Consider the following 21,541-nt stretch of genomic DNA (forward strand, 5'->3'; position numbering starts at 1 on the left):
GTGAGGAAGATTGTCCAGACAATTGTGGCAAATCAACCCTCAGCTCCCTAGAAACCCTTTTCAATCAGAGTTCAGCTCAGATACAGATGGCTTTGGTTACTCTTCCAGATTATCTTTATTGGAATTGGATGGGAGGGAACATACTGAAATTGAACCAAAGAAAATGGAGTTGCTATTTCTATATCGGGTTCTTCAACAACACTAGTATTGGAGAACCCTGGTATACAAACAGCAGCTCCATTTTGCTTTGGTTCAATTTTTTTTTATTGAAAAGTTTTATCATACATTTTATCTTTAACAATCCCCCCTACCCCTCCCCTATCCCTCCCTCCCTACCCCTCCCCCCCTCCCCTCCCCCCCCGACTTCCCAGAGCTAAGTACAAGGTATAAAAAACCAAAAAAAAACAATCATAAACATCCATATGCTAACAACCATAAACTCTAAAATCTATCTCTCTCTAGCTCATATAGGATAACTACAAACACTATTAATATAAGATATATAAAAAAAAGAGGGGAAAAAAGGAGAAAAGAAAGGAAGACTTATTCAAATGCTACATGAAACTTCTTAGTCCCATATTTGTTCTGGATATACTCAATCCATTTTCTCCACTCCATAACATAACGTTCTTGCGAGTGATCTTTCAAATAAGCCGAGATCTTTGCCATCTCTGCCAGGTCAGAAACCTTTAAGGTCCATTCTTCTATAGTCGGCAGTTCCTCCTTCTTCCAATATTGGCCTATTAAGAGTCTTGCTGCCGTAATTAAATTCAACATCAGCTTAGTGTCCACAACCGTAACATCTGTAATTATTCCCAACAAAAAAAGTTGCGGACAAAACTTTATCCTTTGCTTAAAAATCTTCTGCATATTCCACCAAATTTTTATCCAAAAAGCCTTAACCTTTTTACAAGTCCACCATATATGAAAATATGTTGCATCTTCTTCACCACACCTCCAGCATTTAGGCTGATAGTTCGGATACATACTTGCAAGCTTTTTAGGATCTAAATGCCATCTGTAAAACATTTTATAAAAGTTCTCTCTTAAATTTTGAGCTTGTGTGAATTTTACGTTCCTCACCCAAATCCTTTCCCACGTGTCCATTGTAATAACTTCTTGGATGTTTTGGGCCCATTTAATCATACAATCTTTAACAAGTTCTGTTTCTGAGTCAATTTCTATCAAAGCAAGATATATCCGTTTAATATGTGCTGGACCCTGATTTCTGATTTGCTTTATCAGATTTTCATCAGTCATTGTAAAACCATTTTTCTGATCTTCTTTCCACCTGGCCCGTAGCTGAGTATATTGAAACCAAGTTTGAACAATCTTCTCATCTCGCAAGAGGCTATATGGTTTCAAACACCAGACATTTCTTTCCAAGCTTAAAATCTCCTTATACGTAGTCACATCATGTTTAAAACCAACATTTATATTTTCTATTGCGTGTTTTGGAATTGCCCACAATGGTATCTTACAGTCTAACTTATGTCTATACTTCTTCCAAACTCTCAGCAATGCCTGTCTTAAAATATGCACTCTAAACACATTATCTACCTTCTTATCATACAACAAATATGCATGCCAGCCAAACAACAAGTCGTGGCCCTCAAGATTTAATAATCTCTCTTGTGTCAAATTGATCCAATCACTTATTCCTGCTAACGCAGCAGCTTCATAATATAATTTAAAATTAGGCATTTTAAGACCACCTCTTTCACGAGTATCCTGCATAATCTTAAGTTTAACTCGCGGCCTTTTCCCTGCCCAAACAAATTTATTGATACCTCGCTGCCATTCCTCCAAGTTAGAATCTTTCTTAAGAACCGGTATCATTTGAAATAAAAATAAGAATTTAGGCAGGACATTCATTTTCACTGCTGCGATTCGCCCCAACAAAGACAATTGCAATTTTTCCCAGCTCTCCATTTCTTTTTGAATTTTCCCCCATAATTTTTCATAGTTATTTTTATATAACTTTGTATTAGAGGGCGACAGAAGCACCCCCAAATATTTGACCCTTTTAACAATCTCAAATCCAGTTAATCCTTCTAAGAGAGCCTTTTGCGAAGCTGTCATATTTTTGGCCAGGATTTTAGTTTTTTGTGTATTAACTTTAAATCCAGAAACCTTCCCATATTGTATTATTATCTCCATCAGGTCCACAACAGAGTTCTCCGGCTGGGTCACTGTAACAACCAGATCGTCTGCGAACGCTCTCAATCTATAATCCTGATCTCTAATTTGTATACCCTTAATTTTTTCCGAATTCCGTATTTTAACCAATAATATCTCCAATGTTTTTTTTTAATTGAAAAGTTTTAACATACAATTTTTCTTTAAAAACCCCCCTCCCCCTCCCTCCTCCCTCCCCCCCTACCCCTCCCCCCTCCCCCCCACCCATCTCTGCCAGGTCGGAAATCTTTAAAGTCACTCTCCTATAGTCGGCAGTTCCTCTTTCTTCCATTACTAACCTATCAAAAGTCTTGCTGCCATAATTAAATTTAACATCAACTTAGTGTCCACAACCATAACATCCGTAATTATCCCCAACAAAAAAAAAAAATTGCGGACAAAACTTTATCCTTTGCTTAAAATCTTCTACATATTCCACCAAATTTTTATCCAAAAAGCCTTGATCTTTTTACAAGTCCACCATACATGAAAATATGTAACATCTTCATCTCCACATCTCCAACATTTTGGCTGATAATCCGGATACATACTTGCAAGCTTTTTAAGATCTAAATGCCATCTATAAAGCACTTTACAAAAGTTCTCTCTTAAGTTTTGAGCTTATGTAAATTTTACGTTCCTCACCCAAATCTTTTCCCACGTGTCCATTGTGATAACTTCCTAGATATTCGTTGTGGAAGTTCCATAGACTTCTACTGGTCTTGCTCTTTTATTATTTTATTATTATATCTCCAATGTTAACACAAATAACAAGGGCGATAACAGACACCCTTGCCTTGTGCCCTTCTCAATATTACATGCTTCTGTCAGGCTATTATTAACTATTATTCGGGCAGTTTGTTTTTGATATAATGCCCTAATTGGTTGCAAAAAATTATCCCCAAAATTCATTTTATCTAAAACTTTCATCAAAAATTGCCAATTCAATTGATCAAAAGCTTTTTCAGCATCTAAAAAAATTAGCGCCGCAGGGATCTGGTTGTTCCTTTCCAAAAACTCTAATACATCAACTATATGCCTCACGTTATTTTTCATTTGCCTACCACTAATAAACCCCGTTTGGTCCCCATGAATCACCTGTTGCAGAACCCTCATCAGTCTATTAGCCAACACCTTAGCAAATATCTTGTAGTCTGTATTTAAAAGCGATATCGGTCTATAATTTTTAACTTGAGTAGCATCTTGGTCTTCCTTCGGAATCAAAGAAATAAAAGCAGTTCTGCTTTGGTTCAATTTTGATCTGTTCTCTACCCCTTAGGCAGTGGTGGGATTCAAATAAGTGAACAACCGGTTCTGTGTGTGGATGCCACTTCCGGAAGTCCATTCTAGGCCTGGGCAACAAAAAATTAGCTACCGGTTCTGCCAAAGTGGTGCGAACCGGCTGAATCCCATCACTGTCCTTAGGCTTTTCTATACATTCTAGGCAGCCCAATAGAACAGCCTATAATGAAATGGTACCACACCTCAAATTGTTGCATGACCTCCCCCAGTGGTTTCATATCAACGGTATCAAAAGCCACCAAGAAATCAAAAAGCAACAGAAGAGGCACATCACCCCCATCCAACCCCGACAAAGATAACCTGAAACAGCAACCAAAGCCATCTCACAAGCAGGTGCTACCTGTAAAGAGTCAGATTTGCAATTCAAGAGTCATTTTAAACCAGGGGTCTTCAAACTTGGCCCTTTTATGACTTGTGGACTTCAACTCCCAGAATTCCTCAGCCAGGCATGCTGGCTGAAGAATTCTGGGAGTTGACGTCCACAAGTCATAAAAGGGCCAAGTTTGAAGACCCCTGGTTTAAACTCTCAGTTCTTGCTTAATCACTGAAACAAGAACCACCAGCTCCAGCTGGTGTTCTAATTGAAGTCTCACCTGGTGCAGGAGGACCTGGCACAGTTGTGCCCTTCTTACCACCCATACAGATTATAACAAGACGCCTCACATGAGGCTTTCTTTAAAGACTACACAGAAATTACAAAATGCAGCAGCCTAATTGTTAATGGTTTCCAGTGTTGGGAACATGTAACGTTAATGCCATAGGTACTGTGCTGGTTACCAGTTTAGTTTAGGTAAATTTGAAGTGCTGGTTTTAACCTATAAAACTGTCTATATAGTGTGGCACTTGGGTACTTGCAGGATCACCCCTTCCACTCTGTACCTCATAATCTACTAGAACATCCTTGTAGTCCCACACTTTGGGGACATAAGGGGAGATGAGGCTGGAAGGCATTACTTTTTGAATTGATTAGGCTTGGTTTAATCAGGGATTTCTCATTATTTTTGGGTTGTTAAGTAGATCTTCCTATCTCTGGTCTTTCAGAAGAATTTTTCTGACCATATATTGAGTGTTTATCTCATCATTCCATCACTGAGTGCCTATCTCATCACTTCTAAAGGACAAAGAGTTAGAGGCTTCTTGGAATAATAATAATAATAAACATTTCATATAAACAGTGATATTCCCATTAGACGCATACCTGGACCAGAGATGTTCTAATACATTTAATAATGATTTTGGAGGCCATCTAGTCTACTTCCACAAACCCCAAATCTAAGGCATGACACAATTATAACATTCCCCACAGATATTAACCATACAAACTTTGCTTACCTGCAGCAACAAAGAAATAAAAAATAAACATGTTTTGCTTTTCTGTACAGGTCTTCCTGATTGCAGAAATCTGTTCAAGACTTCTTTGAATGTACAGTTCTTAAGAAATAAAGGGAAATCAACAGGAAAGCAGATCAAATGAGTCTACCATTCTGCCTTTAAAATTCCATACAAAAGTCCTATTGACTTTCTCAGTCAGCTGATTGCCAGAAAATAGAAAATGTTCTTAATAGCTAAAGTTTTTTTCTGTACTTTTGAACTTTTTGCCTGAAGCAGAAAAAAAATGAAACTATGACATGGATTTGATGATTACAAAAAAGATAGTAGAAAAAATGACAGTTATGTAGTAAACTTAGATAAGAATTTAATAACTGCAAATTTATACTTATATCTGGTATATCTTCTATATATTTCTCTTTTTTCTGCACTTTTGGCTTTGCTTCTTTTTTCATTCTTTTCTACATCAATCATTAGTTTCTGTTAGTTTTTATTTCTGTACCTGAAAATTTTTAAAAGTTATCTAAAAACTTTCTGCATTGCTATTGGAGGCAAGATAGGTTGTGATTATTCTCTACCAAATATAGTCTTTATCAGGTATCAGCTGGGCTATATTTTCAATATAAAGTGAAAAGCCTTTTTTATTTGTTTGGTTGTTTAAAATATTGTGATTCTTGTGTTGGAGGATTTTAAAATATTTTAGTATCCTATTGTTGCTAATGTCTATAATATATTAATTTTGCTAATATTAGATAGTTGCTATATTTGATATTTAGCTCCCTGAAGCTATAAAAATGATGCAAGAAAGGAATAGAAATAATTTCAGGTATATAAATATAATTCTCTAAAGGGTTGTTTTCTTCCTCCATATGTAGGCAGCCCTGGTTGGGGGGACCACCATGGTTATTGGACATGTGCTTCCAGATAAAGAAACTTCCCTGCTAGATGCTTATGAGAAGTGTCGCAGCCTGGCTGACCCAAAGGTGTGCTGTGATTATGCCCTGCACATGGGCATCACTTGGTGGGCACCTAAGGTAAGAGGGATGAACCTGGTAGGGAATATGAAGCAAATTTTTAAAAATGTCTAGTTTAATAACCTCTGTACTGCTAGCCTTAAATCTTTTTAGGCTCAAGACCCTCTTTAGCAAGCATAGTATTTAGGGAGTGATTCTAATTCCACCTTAGGCATAAAGCCAGTTGGACAACCTTGGATCAGCTTCTCTCTCTCAGCCCCAGAAAAAAAGGCAATGGAAAATCTTGCCAAGAAAACTGCAGCGACCAGGAATTAACATCGCCTTAAAAGCACACATACGCAAGACCTCTTCCCTGTATTTGTACAGTGGTTGTGCTGCTGATGCAATCCACATTTGATCTGACTGCAGACCAGAAGGTAGTTCCTACCCCATCATTTAAGATCTGTGTATTTAAGAATCCGTAAGACCCAATATTGGATCCTTATGTAGGTCCAACCTTTGAATGCAAGTATATAAGATTTGCATCGTAATGTCACCATATGTGTTTCAGAATTAGCCTTCAGTATGGTTCTCCATGCTGGGACACCATAATTATTGGGCACGCTGATTGAAGATTTTAGGAATCTAAATAATACTTAACACTATAGAATTGAAAACTCTTCTAAATTGACAAGAAGTGACCCTCTAAAGTAGTTAGCAGTACCCTATCAAATCCTACCAAAAATTGAGCTTGAACTGTGGCCCTGCCCTTTTCATCCAGGATAATGATCATCATGGCCCAACAGCCCAGGTCCTGTCCTCATGTTGTCGTCTGCTGGGATCTTCTTCAACTCAGGCCTCTTAGATAGGATATGTTGTTGTTGTTAGTTGCGAAGTCGTGTCCGACCCATCGTGACCCTATGGACAATTTTCCTCCAGGCCTTCCTGTCCTCTACCATCTTCTGGAGTCCATTTAAGCTCACGCCTACTGCTTCAGTGACTCCATCCAGCCACCTCATTCTCTGTCGTCCCTTTCTTCTATTGCCCTCAATCTTTCCCAGCATTAGGCTCTTCTCCAGTCAGTCCTTCCTTCTCATTAGGTGGCCAAAGTATTTGAGTTTTAGCTTCAGGATCTGGCCTTCTAAAGAGCAGTCAGGGTTGATCTCCTCTAGGACTGACCGGTTTGATCGCCTTGCAGTCCAAGGAACTCGCAGGAGTCTTCTCCAGCACCATAGTTCAAAGGCTTCCATTCTTTGGCGCTCAGCCTTTCTTATGGTCCAGCTTTCACTGCCATACATTGCAACTGGGAAGACCATAGCCTTGACTATACGGATTTTTGTTGACAGGGTGATGTCTCTGCTTTTTAGTGTGCTGTCTAGATTTGCCATGGCTTTCCTCCCAAGGAGCAAGCGTCTTTTAATTTCTTGGCTACAGTCCCCATCTGCAGTAATCTTGGAGCCCAGGAAAATAAAATCTGTCACTACCTCCATTTCTTCCCCATCTATTTGTCAGGAAGATAGGATATATTTAGCCTCAAACATCTGGGACTTGTTCAGGAATTACAGACCATGTTTACTGGGTTATATACATCCATCCCTTGGCCATCTTGTCCAGGTTGGGTGACTGAGGTTACATTAGTCTTTTGTTTGGGTCTATACCTCAATCATTTCTAGTCCAACCACCCTGTTTCTGACTGCTTGTACTGTCTTTTCTTCACTGTTGTTCACTCTGCTCTTAATTTTCCTCTCTGGAAGCTCTATCCTCCAAGGATGGTCCCAGAAGTTTAAGAAGAAACACGGAGCCTTCTCCAAGCTGAGCACAGGGCTACAACTTTCAGAATCACAAACTCCAATGCTGTCTAGAAACTGCTGATTTGTAGTGTAGTACATTTGGAAACAGATAGCTGGAGAAAGAGTAGTTTGGAATAGTGAGGTAATAAGCAGAAACACTTTATTCACCTTGTGCTTAAATTTGTAATACCAGAATGGCTTTTCAATTACTGTAAATTATGTAGCACACTTTACATAGTTACTCAATTAACCCATTCATTACTGCTTCTAAGTCTGCAAGCAGTAAGCTGTGCTATGGTTTTCCCTTGCATTTGGCATTTTGCTAAGTTGGTTTAAAATATTGTGAGTTTTGGACCTCTTGCTTCTAAAGACTTTGTGGCCATCCCAATGAAAGCTGCCCCTATGTCCTTTATGGAGGGCCTAGCTCAGCCCCTTTGTATGAGTTTCAGGGCTATCTTTTGTTTTTGTTTTTTTAATGGTGACCGAGTAGCTAGCTGCTTTAGTGCTTATTATTATAGAATATTGTGGAATATTTTTCCTTTTAGTATTTGGGCTGCATGTGAATCATTGACAACCATATCATACACAGGTAATTTTCAGCTTACAACAGTTCATTTACTGACTGTTGAAATAATTTGTATTTTGATTTATTTTAATCCCATTTATATCCCGCCCTTCTCCGAAAACTCAGGGCGGCTTACAATCTAAGCACAAATCAATGTGCTTAGCAATAGCCGTCATTCTATGTATATGCCTGCTTATTAGGGCTTTTGCCCCCGCCCCCCAAGCGGCATTTTTACAAAGTCAGCTTATTGGCCCCAACAATCTGGGTCCTCATTTTACCTACCATGGAAGAATGGAAGGCTGAGTCAACCTTGAGCCTGGTGGGATGCGAACCTGCACTAATTGCAGGCAGCTGGTGTTACTTAAGGAGGCATTAGCCCACTGCTCCACCAAGGCTCTGAAACAAGTTATTTATGACCGTTTTTCACACTTACAACCATTGCAGCATCTTCATAATCAAGTCATCAAAATTCAGATGCTTGGCAACTGGTTCATATTTATGACAGATGCAGTGTCCTGGGGGGTCATGTGATCACCTTTTGTGGTCGTCTGATAAGCAAAGCCAACTTCACTGATTCACTTAACACCGGTGGCAAGAAAGGTTGTAAAATAGGGCAAAACTCATTTAACAAATGTCTTGCTTAACAACAGAAGTTTTGGACTCAATTGTGATCGTAAGTTGTGGACTACCTGTATAAATTTATATGTAACTTTATATGATGTATTGTTTTATATTCTACTTTTCATGCCAATAATTAACATTTTATAATGAAAATGTTTCATACAATTTTTCTATGAAAAATTCAGATTCAAGCAGAGCAGATGAACCTGAGAAAGGAAATTTCTGAAAAGCCCAGGGCACCTGTACAAGAATTACAATGGCTGTCCTTTGTCACAGAGCTTGACTAGCCAGCGTGCACATATGTAGCAGTGCAGAGCTAAGGCATAAAATTTTATCCTTGAAACAAAAGTTTGAGTGATTTTAAACAAATTACTATGCACCAACATGGCATGAAATTTCTTGTTCAGAGCATGTGATGAGCTATTTAGGATACAACTTGGAATGGCAAGAAAGCAAATTTTAAAATGCAGGTTCTATCCTGTGGTCATGGATCTTTCATCTTTTTATTTGGCAGTTCTGGAGACCTTGAATTCTGAGTTTCAATTACATGCAGCATTCTCCTATCATTTCTGTCTACGAGTGGATAGACAGGATATTTTTGTCTGCAGGACTTTTTTAAAATTACAAGTGGTGATTAACGAACTCTTTCTTAATCCCATCCCTCCTGGTATCTTAGGTAAAATCAGAAATGGAAACTTTGGTTCGAGAGAAGGGTGTCAACTCCTTCCAGATGTTCATGACATACAAAGACTTGTACATGCTCCGAGACAGTGAGCTCTATCAGGTGTTCCGTGCTTGCAAAGATATTGGAGCTATTGCACGTGTTCATGCTGAGAATGGCGAGCTAGTGGCTGAGGTAAGCTGCTTTGGAGGATGGTAGGGTGGGTCCAATAATACCCCCTTAGACAGGTCTGAGTTCCACTGTTTTCATAAATGTGGATGGTCTCAAAGTATTGCTGCTTTTCCAGGATGCAGCTTGTTTGGGTGGGCAGATCTTCTTCTCCGTCACCCTTTCCTGATTATTCCAAAGCCTGTCCTTGTCCCACACATATTCTCATTCTTATCATTAGTGTCTTCTGAACAATTGGATGCATTTCTGCAAGCAATTTACAATACCCATGCAGACATGCTCTCATTAATCCAAAATCCTTATCACCCATTTATTTTCACATATAATTAGAACTGTGGATTGGAATCATCATCTCAGCTATCAGGCACTGAAAATGTGAAGTGGGAGACAATCCCTTTATATCATGCATTGGCATTCCAGATTATGATGTTGGTTTCAAATTGTGTAAGTATAAAAATCAAGAAGAAAAAAAGGATACCACTGTGTCGATTCTGAACTTTTTGTTCTGATTCTCTGTACAGGGAGCTAGGGAAGCTCTGGATTTGGGCATCACTGGTCCAGAGGGAATTGAGATCAGTCGACCAGAAGAGGTAAAAATGCCATGTGGTATATGTACACACACTCATGCATCCTGCAATCAGAAATTGCTCCATCCTCTCTTATCCCATAAACCTGTGTGATTGGATATGGGGGGGAAAAATCCCCTTCCCCAGTCAACAGGTCAGGAGATGACTATCTCTGCTCACTGACGTAATTGCTATTTGTAGCACAGTATGGGTCTTATTCCTGTCTATACTGGCATCTTGTAGTTAGAACACCTTACCATAAATCTGTCAGTTGTTCAAGCTGACTTTAAAATAGGCGAACATTGTTTTAGTGATGGGGATATGGTAGGTTTTTTTTAGCACATGTGCTATTAATAGCAGAAATGTAGCATGCCTTATATTTTGCCTGTCTCATGTCCTTTTCTCATTGCAGCTAGAGGCGGAAGCTACACATCGTGTCATCACCATTGCTAATCGGGTAAGAGCCAGCCCTCCCCATTCTTCCCTGGGGAACCAAATTTACGCACCTTAATGCTAATGGATAAGCCCTTATATCCACTACAAGCTTATTTTCAAGGGAATTTCTTAGGTGGATTCCTTGGTCTTAGGCAATGTCAGGCCACTTGATTCCTAATTTCCCATTGGCTACTTTCATTATCCAACTCCTTGCAAGAAGGTAGAATGTTGTGCACCCTTCTGTGTACATCCTTCTGTGAAACCTAGTTCACAGCTCAGTCTGATGCTCTCCCCCCTTTTCCCTCTTTTGGCAGACTCACTGCCCCGTCTATCTGGTCAACGTGTCCAGCATGTCTGCCGGGGATGTTATAGCCACAGCCAAAATGCAAGGTGAGAGCCAACTTCTGATTCTGAGTGCAAAGGCCACCACTTAATGCAAAATACATGGTGTTTATTATTATTTTATAACAGCTGGAAAGAAGGCTTTGAATCCCCTCTTTCCATTTACCCCCTCCTGGTTCCAGAGCCTTTTCCTACATTTTAATAGCTATATATTTAAATGTGGCACTACAAAGAGTGCTATTTTCCTCTTCCAATCTCCTACCCTCAGTTTCTTCAAAGTCTTTCCCAGGCGTTTACTCACTCTATTCAGATAATTCAATATTGGATAAAGCCTCATCTATTTATCACCCTATAATGTATTGAACACTTTAAAAAGATTGGATCTAACTCCTTGGGGTTCAATATTTTCTCCCCTTTCTTACCTGCAGGGAAGGTTGTGTATGCAGAGACCACCACAGCACACACTACGTTAACAGGCTTACACTACTATCACCAGGACTGGTCCCATGCAGCAGCCTACGTCACAGTGCCACCCTTGCGGCTAGATACAAACACTTCCACCTACCTCATGAGTTTGCTTGCCAAGTAAGAAGCTTTGGATTACTTAACTCTAGATAATGCCTGAAGAATCAATTGCAAAGTAAGCTAAAAGGGATAGAAAAAGGCAGATCTGAAAGGGAAAGTCTGTGACCATTCACTCATTTTTTAAACCATTCAACCCCACAACTCATGTGAAATCTGGGGTGAAATATCAGCACAACAAACAGTACTTGGGACTTATCCTATGTTTTCCTTGCTGTTTATCTCTCTCCTCAGTGACACTGTGAATGTTGTTGCCTCTGATCACCGGCCTTTCACCACTAAACAGAAGGCAATGGGGAAGGAAGACTTCACTAAGATCCCCCATGGAGTCAGTGGGGTACAGGACCGTATGGCTGTCATCTGGGAACGTGGAGTGGTAAGTAATAATATCAGAGGGCATCTGGCTAATAAGAAAGGAGGATGCCCATTCTGGTTTCCTAAATAGGAGCAGGAAAGTATACTGAGTTGGTAGAGAAATAAAGACCTGCTTTGTATCTGGAAGCAGAGTTTACCGATCTCAGAAGTAAGATTTCTGCAGGAGTAAATCATGGGCTTATCATTTTAGCTTTTTTTGTCACGTAGTCAAAGATACATTTGGGACACTTATTAGCATGTACAAAAAGGTGATAGTTTGCCTTCTTCCATCGTTTCTTCTTCCCAGGTAACATTTAAGGTATGCTTCCTATGATTCAGAAGATAATACATAGTCATCTAGAGTACAGGTAGTCCTCGACTTTGCACCACAATTGAGCCCAGAATTTATGTGGCTAAGTGGGAAATTTGTTAAGTGAGTTTTGTCCCATTTTACGACTTTTCTTGCCACATTTGTTAAGTGAATCCCGGCAGTTGCTCAATTAGTAACACGGTTGTTAACTGAATCTGGCTTCCCCCTTGACTTTGCTTGTCAGAAGGCCACAAAAGATGGTCACACGAGCCCGGGACACTGCAGCCGTCATAAATATGAACCAGTTGCCAAGCATCTGAATGTAAATCACGTGATCATGGGGTCATGTGTGAAAAATGGTTGTAAGCCACTTTTTTCAGTGCCATTATAACTTTGAATGGTCACTAAACAAACAGTTGTTAAATCGAGGACTATCTGTAATAGCCATTGGGCACCTGGTCTCCATGGATTTCTTAGTTCTCTTTTTAAATTATCTGCAATTGCAGCCATCGCTACATCTGATGACACTGAATACCAAAGAACTATGTGGTGTGTAAATAAATAAATACACAAATACTTTTTTTTTGGTTGGACCTGAATTTTCCTGTATTGCTATCCACATTTTCCATGAAAAACCCAATAATATATATCTTTCAGTTTTCCTTTTTAGAGGAACTATTCCATTCATTTTCAGTGCTTGTTTCTGTACCAGGCTTGAATGTCATTTTAAAGTGACCAGAATGGGTTGTTGTTGTCAGCTGCAAAGTCATGTCTGACCCATCGCGACCCTATGGACAACGTTCCTCCAGGCCTTCCTGTCCTCTACCATCTTCTGGAGTCCATTTAAGCTTACGCCTACTGCTTCAGTGACTCCATCCAGCCACCTCATTCTCTGTCGTCCCCTTCTTCTCTTGCCCTCAACCTTTCCCAGCATTAGGCTCTTCTCCATTGAGTCCTTCCTTCTCATCAGGTGGTCAAAGTATTTGAGCTGATTGAAGATTTTAGGAATCTAAATAATACTTAACACTATAGAATTGAAAACTCTTCTAAATTGACAAGAAGTGACCCTCTAAAGTAGTTAGCAGTACCCTATCAAATCCTACCAAAAATTGAGCTTGAACTGTGGCCCTGCCCTTTTCATCCAGGATAATGATCATCATGGCCCAACAGCCCAGGTCCTGTCCTCATGTTGTCGTCTGCTGGGATCTTCTTCAACTCAGGCCTCTTAGATAGGATATGTTGTTGTTGTTAGTTGCGAAGTCGTGTCCGACCCATCGTGACCCTATGGACAATTTTCCTCCAGGCCTTCCTGTCCTCTACCATCTTCTGGAGTCCATTTAAGCTCACGCCTACTGCTTCAGTGACTCCATCCAGCCACCTCATTCTCTGTCGTCCCTTTCTTCTATTGCCCTCAATCTTTCCCAGCATTAGGCTCTTCTCCAGTCAGTCCTTCCTTCTCATTAGGTGGCCAAAGTATTTGAGTTTTAGCTTCAGGATCTGGCCTTCTAAAGAGCAGTCAGGGTTGATTTCCTCTAGGACTGACCGGTTTGATCGCCTTGCAGTCCAAGGAACTCGCAGGAGTCTTCTCCAGCACCATAGTTCAAAGGCTTCAACTCTTTGGCGCTCAGCCTTTCTTATGGTCCAACTTTCACTGCCATACATTGCAACTGGGAAGACCATAGCCTTGACTATACGCACTTTTGTTGACAGGGTGATGTCTCTGCTTTTTAGTGTGCTGTCTAGATTTGCCATTGCTTTCCTCCCGAGGAGCAAGCGTCTTTTAATTTCTTGGCTACAGTCCCCATCTGCAGTGATCTTGGAGCCCAGGAAAATAAAATCTGTCACTACCTCCATTTCTTCCCCATCTATTTGCCAGGAATTGAGAGGGCCAGATGCCATGATCTTGGTTTTCTTAATGTTTAGTTTCAACCCAAGTTTTGCACTCTCCTTCTTCACTCCCAACAAGAGGCTCTTTAGTTCCTCTTCACTTTCTGCCATTAGAGTGGTATCATCTGCATATCTTAGGTTGTTGATGTTTCTTCCGGCAATCTTAATTCCAACTTTTGATTCATCTAGCCCTGCCTTTCTCATGATGTGCTCTGCATCTAAGTTAAATAGGCAAGGCGACAGTATACAGCCTTGCCGGACTCCTTATGCAGCCCTACAAGGACATTATTATACTTCAGTTTTATTTTCAGTACCTTTGCTAGAGATTTTAGCCTAGGAATTCACCGTATTTACAGCAGCTGTATACTGGTTTGGACTTTGCACTATGTTATAGAACATGATTCCAAGAACCTTTTTGTGTATATTTGCTAATTTAGACTTGGGTTTTCTTTCAGTATGCAACCCCTTGGACTAACTTACACTGAACTGTACTGGCCATTTTAAAGCTCATTAAACCAATGTGAAGATATCCTTTGGAAGCTCTTTATAATCTTTTTTCATTTTTCCATCCTGAATTACTTGTGATATCAACAAAATTGCCTTCTCTCTGCTCACTTCTAACTCCAAATAAATACTAAAACAGATTCCTAATGCTGAACTTTGCGGAACTTTGTGTTGTGAATGGGAGTTACTCCAGGGAATGAAGAATAATCAGGTGCTGTTATCTTGTGCTTGGGTTTCCCAAGGAAATTCTCTGTTTTCAAAAGAATCCTGTACAGGAATAATTACACTGCTATCTTTTCTTTTTGTTAGTTGAGAAGGCAGCCAATTACCATATGAAAAAGTATCTTCTATGTGCTTTCATACATCACTGAAAATTGATAAAAATAATTTTAATCATTAAGCCTCATACATGGTAACACACCTGTTAAAATGATAGTTATTAATTATTGGATTTCTTGCTACTGGATTTATTTGTCACTGCTTTTGTTTATATTTTCATTCATGTATCCACTGATATTCTGACTTTTCTCTGACAGCTTAAATGGCTTATATAAGTGGTTTTTTTCCAATTTTATTTCAATACAAACCTGAGACGTAATCAGGCTGAGAAAGTGACTGGTTCAAAAATTAGAAGGGAACACTGTGGTCCAAGTTGTACATTGCAACCACTATAGTCTTTTTGTATTTTATTATTAAAGAAAAGAATTATTTTCTTTTATTGGTAATCGCCAAGAGTATTTTGGCTGATTCCAAATGCATTCAATAAATAATTGCTATTTTGCATCTTACGATGTAGCGGAATCCTACCTGGTGTTTCTATGCCATTCTTTTATAGCTTCCTGCTTTCTGTCACAAGCAGTCTTTAAAGGCATTTGTCCCCAATGGGCCTAAGAACAATGGCTGTCAGGTTGATATTTATACATCTGTCCTTTGGGCACAATCTTTGTGAACAGGCACTTCCCTGTAACTATTATTACTATTATGAAATTTGTTTGCCATCCATCTCACAGTCTGAGGCAACTGAGTGACTTCTGTAGCCCTATAATTGTACCTTGACATATCATTTTATCATCCAGATTAAAAGCTGGGCCTTAGTAAAGGGAAAGAGAAGAGAAGAACACAACATTTGAGGAAAAAGTAAACTGCAAATGAACAGTTGAGCAAGAAGCAAAGGTTCATATAAGAGAGTAAGCAGGAAATAGCAAACATTTCTTGTTCCTATATGGGGATGACTTGTGAAGAGATACTCTGTGCCTGCAACCCAATTTTCCTACACCCCTCCCCCGAGGCTATAGTCCCCTTACCCAAACCAAATTATTTAACACCACCACAGTATAACTCTAAAACTCATTCTGAGCAGGAACTGAATCTTCTGACTCTGCTCCTTTCTAGGTAGGGGGCAAGATGGATGAGAACCGCTTTGTTGCAATCACCAGCTCTAATGCTGCCAAGATCTACAACCTGTATCCTCGCAAGGGCCGCATCATTCCTGGAGCCGATGCAGACGTCGTTGTGTGGGACCCTGAGGCCACCAAGTAAGCATTGGGGAAGATGGGATTGGGAGGAGAGGAGTAGCCATAGTCCTAACAACAAATTTCTGTGCAAATTTCAGATGTGGAACATCCCAACATTAGTCATTAGAGAAGACACCAGGTTCTTTTCTGATGCCAAGGCTTACACACACAAATCATTTTCAGGGAGGAATGGCAGCAGTGAACACTCAGGGCACTCTCTTGCCAATGGATAGCACCAGCAGGTTTAGGGCTGCCAAATCTGATCTTCAAGAATCTGGATGAGTGTCAGATGGGAATAAAGAGAGGTTTGGTGGTTATTTGCTGTTATCTAGAGGTCCCTCTAATTCAGTGTTTCTCACTGTTGACTGTTTTCAGATGTGTGGAAGATGGCTAGGGAATTCAGTTGTCTGCCATACTTATCCTGTTTCTTCCTATCTCACCAGTCCTATCCATTGTGCAGGATAAAGTGTTTAGATTTCTGTACAAGTTGATGTTGTCTTGGAGCAGGCCACAGTCAGGTCTCATTTTTTTTAAACCACTGAAGATCCAGGTGGGGCCCTTTGTGCCAGGGACCCCAAGGTCGCTGCAACTCCTGCCTTAACTATACCACTGGAAATGACCAAGGGGATAAATGATAGGTAGTTGGGAACCTGTGCTACTCCTTCTATCTGCCATGTAAACTGTTGGAAGAGAAGACATTAACTGCAGTATCAAAATATTGATTGAATGATCAGTGTCCATAATTTCATTAAGCAATGTATATCCCATTTTCATTCAGGAATTCAATGTGGGATAGGTAATGCCCCATCCCCTGATTTTCCCCCACAACAACAGTCTTGTGAGGTAGGTTTAGGTAAAAAAAAGTGAGGTCTAAAGTCACCCAATGAGTTTCTGTGACTGAGAATGGACTAAAACCTGGATCTAACCAGTGCCAATCCATACTTTAATTACCACATCACATTGTCATGTGAGCACAGGATCTTGGTACCATATGCTAGATAATAAAGCCATATAGCCACAGAAAGCATTGCTACCTGATCCCCTCAAAGGTAGAGCCTGTGGGCAGAATATTTGCTCCCAAGGCAACCTTATGGCTTAGCATTATAATGCCATGAATATTTAAATTAGTGTTTCTATGAGGAATGCAAAAAACAATCATATGTCAATCTAATTACTAGACAAAAGAGGACTCACTAATCAATAGGACAGGACTATGTTCTATGTGTCGTGAATTTAAAATTATTTTACTGAAAACATTTGTATAGCATGTCTTATTCTAAAAAAAATCCCTAAGTACTTTAATCTATTCAATGTTTCCAGGACCAAGCTGCAGATGGAACAGAATTTTAATCCATATTTCAGTAACAGTCAAAATAAAAACAGACGCCTGTGGTTCTTCCACATGAATTAGTCCAGTGTGAAGAATGATGTTTCAATAGGTTAGACCAGACTGCTTATTTGCAAAAAGCAGAAAACTGTCAGGCTAGATCAGGGGTAGGCAACCTCGGCTCTTTTATGACTCATGGATTTTAACTCCCAGAATTCCTGAATCAGCATAGCTGACTCAGGAATTCTGGGAGTTGAAGGCCATGAGTCATAAAAGAGCCGAGGTTGCCTACCCCAGGGCTAGATTAATGATGATGCTAGATTATGAAGCCATTAAATGAAGTTCCTTCTTTAAGGTATTCAATTTGACAGAGTTGCTGACTATTTCTTCCAGGAAGATACTGCATTTGTTTGTTTGTTTGTTTACTTACCTACCTGTCTACCTACCTACCTAACTACCTTTCTCTTCTTAAATTAAGGTGTATACAATGGCTTTCATGAGAATTACATTCAACACCAATAAATATTACTAAAGAAAGATAGTAAAAACCTAATAAGCCAAATAAGAGTAAATAGTAGACTTATTACTTATTTACTTAGACTTAAGTCATCTTATATCTGATGGAGCTTTATTCTAAATTTGCAGCAGTCAGTATAATCTAAACTAGAGGTCCCCAACCTTGGTCACTTTACGACTTGTGGACTTCAATTCCCAGAATTCCTCAGCCAGCATGGCTGGCTGAGAAATTCTGGAAATTGAAGTCCACAAGTCGTAAAGTGACCAAGGTTGAAGACCCCTGATCTAACTGTAAGGTCTGTGAATAAAAAACGAAAGATTCAGTGCAATCATACCGGAAATACAACTCTATAAAGAAAATACAGTTAATCAAAGCAAAATAATAACATTTAGATACTGCTATATAAAAATCATAATAAGAATACCCTGATCTAAGGTCTTTTAAGTCCTCAGGGAGAAGGGCGGTATAGAAATATTATTAAATTAAATTAAATTAAATTAAATTAAGTCATGTTAAAAAGCTAAGCCAGCTAAGCTTTCACCTAAACTGATTAAACATGTTGTATAGGCATAGCCACTACTTGATTTATAAGTTCTCAGGATAAATGGTGTTAATGTTTGACCCCTTGAAAATCACCAGAAGTTTATGTCAATAGAAAGGAAGAACTGATCTGGTTCCCTGAACTTTCTGAAACCATCCAGCTTATATTAAGACATTAAGAATCTTCTCAGATGTTCCTCCTGATATTGAAGATGGTGGGAGCAGTGTTAACATCTTTTAACAACTCAGATTGTGTGAGTTTTGGAAAATTAGAAAGGAAAAAGAAGTTTCCAGAAAAAATACTGGGATAAGTAATTTGCCTTCTATTTGAATTTCCTTTGCCTCATTTTGACTTTGTACACTGATTTATAATTGTTAAGCATTGGAGTGGTTCTACCCTCGTGCTTTGAAATCAAGTAAATCTGATGGGCAGTGATCCCATTCCTTTGAGTTAGGAGATCCTAGAAATGGAAACAACTAGATGCTGTCAGGGCTAAGATAGTATAGCCCACAGGTCTGCAACCCGCGGCTCCGGAGCCGCATGCGGCTCTTTCAGCCATCTCCTGCGGCTCCCAATCCTCTGCCATGTGCAGTCCAAAAAAAAAAAAAGGTGGGACTAAAAAAGTTCAACCAATCAATTCAAATATGCAGGGTAGGTGCATATCTCACCTTGGCTCCACTCTTCAAACCCTGTTCTGCGCATGCGCGCATGTACGTGCATGTGCACACATTTCTTGCGGCTCCCAGTTTTTCCTTTTGTGAGGGAACCGGTTCCGAGTGGCTCTTTCACTGTTTCAGGTTGCTGACCCCTGGTATAGCCAGTTCCCTGCAGATCTCAGTGCTCTTTCCTCTTTCCTAGGACCATCTCAGCCAGTACCCAGGTCCAGGGTGGTGATGTGAACCTGTATGAGAATATGCGCTGCCATGGGGTACCACTGGTTACTATAAGCCACGGGCGCGTTGTCTATGAGAATGGAGTCTTTATGTGTGCTGAAGGCACCGGGAAGTTCTGCCCTCTCCGCTCCTTTCCAGACTCCGTGTACAAGAAACTGGTGCAGCGAGAAAAGGTACCAAAAGGGACAAGCAAAAAGGCAGGCAGGAGACATGTGACTAAGTGGGGTTGGGAGGGATTTCCCTGCACTGCTTATCCCTTTTCCATAAGTTCACACTGTCTGGTAGCAAATCAGTCCTCAGCATGACGAAAGAGCTACAATATGAAAGACTGGTGCAGAAGAGTGCCCAGTGAATAAAAATATCATTGTGAAAATGACCTGAGGACACCAATCCCCTTAGCATAGTGAACAGTTGCAATAATGCCTTGCTGTTTAGAAAATGAGGTAAGGGTTGCAAAACAAGGCTATGTATGTGCAGTAAAGGCATAGCGATGGAGCAACATAACTGCTAATAAAAATGCATTTTTATTATACTAAAAGGATCAGTGGCCAAAGACCAGTGTAAGATCATATATGGCCAGCATCCAGTTTCCCACAGCAGCCAGCTAGATAACTTCAAGACAGCCACAATAGGACATGACTGCAGTTACATCTACCGGATCATGTTCCCTAACAAATGTTGCACGTTGCCCCTAATGCTGGCAATAATCCGTAACACATAAAATGATTAGGAACTGTTGCTGGCTAAATCATCGGTGAATTACTCGACAGAACCCAAAGTACATCCTGCTGCTAAGGAAAGTAGAAATGGTTTGGGGGAAGAGAAGGTGGTTGAGCAGACAGAGCAAGTTCTCCACAACGAGGAGGGTTCTGTTTAGAGAAATACTATGGATATTGGTTTCTGGAACATAATTGTTTTCAGGAAAATAGGGGTGGGAAGCAAACATTTGGAGCGACAGGTTTGTGTGCATCACATTGAAGCTTCTGATTTTCTGAACAGCTGCAGAAAGTGATCTCAAGGGATTTTAAAAAGCAAAGTTACAGACTTTTTCCTATAAAAAGAAAATTGGCCATGCCCAGGCTTCACATATTTGAAGAGACTTGACAGAAATAGAGGGGAAAAGAAAAGAGAAGTTCACTAGGAACTTGCTAAGCAGAAGGAAGACTCCAGTGGAGGAAGAGATTACCCTGGGAGGAATGATTTCCATCTTCAGATCAGGAGGTAGATGGGCACAATTGGTGTGGTGCAGTATCAGTATTTATTCAAATAAGATGCAAGCTTCTGAGCAAGATTAGATTTTCTGAAACCTCTCTGACTGCCCAGGTGAGAGGGGAAAGTTCAGTGCCTTCAGACACATAGCTAAAAGCCACGGCCTTTCCAGCATTCGGGCACTCTGAAATGCAATGAAGCGAGCCAAAGGATAAGGCTGTGCAGCCCAGAACTAACTTCGTATGATCACAGGGAGGGAGAACAGAGGAAACTCTCAGCCTTCTTCTTCCTGGTCACCCCTTTTTTTCTTTTTCCATCACATAAAATTAGCTTCAATTTTATAAGGAAAAAACACACCAAGCGTTGCATATGGGAAGGAGGAAAACAGGGAGAAAGAGAAATAGAGATATGGAGAGAGAGAGAGTGAATCAGCTAGGGGACAATTTCAAGGGAAGAGGAAGCGAGGAGGGATATATTGGGAATAAGAGATTCGTGTTTATTTTGGAGAATAATTATTGTAAATAGATTGTTATCACCAGAGGGATGGGCTTTAATTAATTCTGTACTCTGTAAGCTGCCTGAAGTCACTGTGAATTGGGCAGTCATATAAATTTTCTTCATAAATAAAAATAAAATAAAACCCAGGTAAAAGTGAGGGATCTTAGAGAAAAAAACATCTCCAGAGGAAGCTAGCATAGATCCTGCCATCATGGTAGGGCTTGTTTACAGCAACTCAGCAGAATTTCCCTCTCCAAGTGAAACCCATCCCAGAACTATCGGGCATGTGCAAGATCCAGATGACTAAATCAGATTCTGGCCAGCGGCAGCTGGCTTCTCCAAAGGGGGCCTGGCTGGGCCATTTGTTCACACTTGTCTTAACCCCATCATCTACTCCAAAAGATTAATCTGGATTTCTCATACTAGGCGTCTTAACTCCTTAAGGCCTGCCTCTCCAAGGATTATGAGTTTCCA

The 21,541-nt window shown here is 40.1% G+C and overlaps 1 protein-coding gene across 1 annotated transcript in view; it reads left to right on the forward strand.

The window, feature by feature from the left end:
• Window positions 1-21,541, forward strand: part of DPYSL5 (dihydropyrimidinase like 5) — a gene marked incomplete at its 5' end in the record, with an annotated part of 39,075 nt that overhangs the window by 13,518 nt on the left and 4,016 nt on the right. Inside the window, 9 exons of the mRNA XM_083350825.1 lie at window positions 5,685-5,843; window positions 9,415-9,594; window positions 10,110-10,178; window positions 10,567-10,611; window positions 10,904-10,979; window positions 11,360-11,516; window positions 11,748-11,889; window positions 15,961-16,103; window positions 19,326-19,533. Of these exons, the coding sequence (XP_083206951.1) occupies window positions 5,685-5,843; window positions 9,415-9,594; window positions 10,110-10,178; window positions 10,567-10,611; window positions 10,904-10,979; window positions 11,360-11,516; window positions 11,748-11,889; window positions 15,961-16,103; window positions 19,326-19,533 (1,179 nt within the window). The remainder of the gene's footprint in view (window positions 1-5,684; window positions 5,844-9,414; window positions 9,595-10,109; window positions 10,179-10,566; window positions 10,612-10,903; window positions 10,980-11,359; window positions 11,517-11,747; window positions 11,890-15,960; window positions 16,104-19,325; window positions 19,534-21,541) is intronic.

The sequence above is a fragment of the Vipera ursinii genome (genome assembly GCF_947247035.1).
Source record: "Vipera ursinii genome assembly, chromosome: 1".
In the NCBI taxonomy this organism is placed as follows: domain Eukaryota; kingdom Metazoa; phylum Chordata; class Lepidosauria; order Squamata; family Viperidae; genus Vipera; species Vipera ursinii.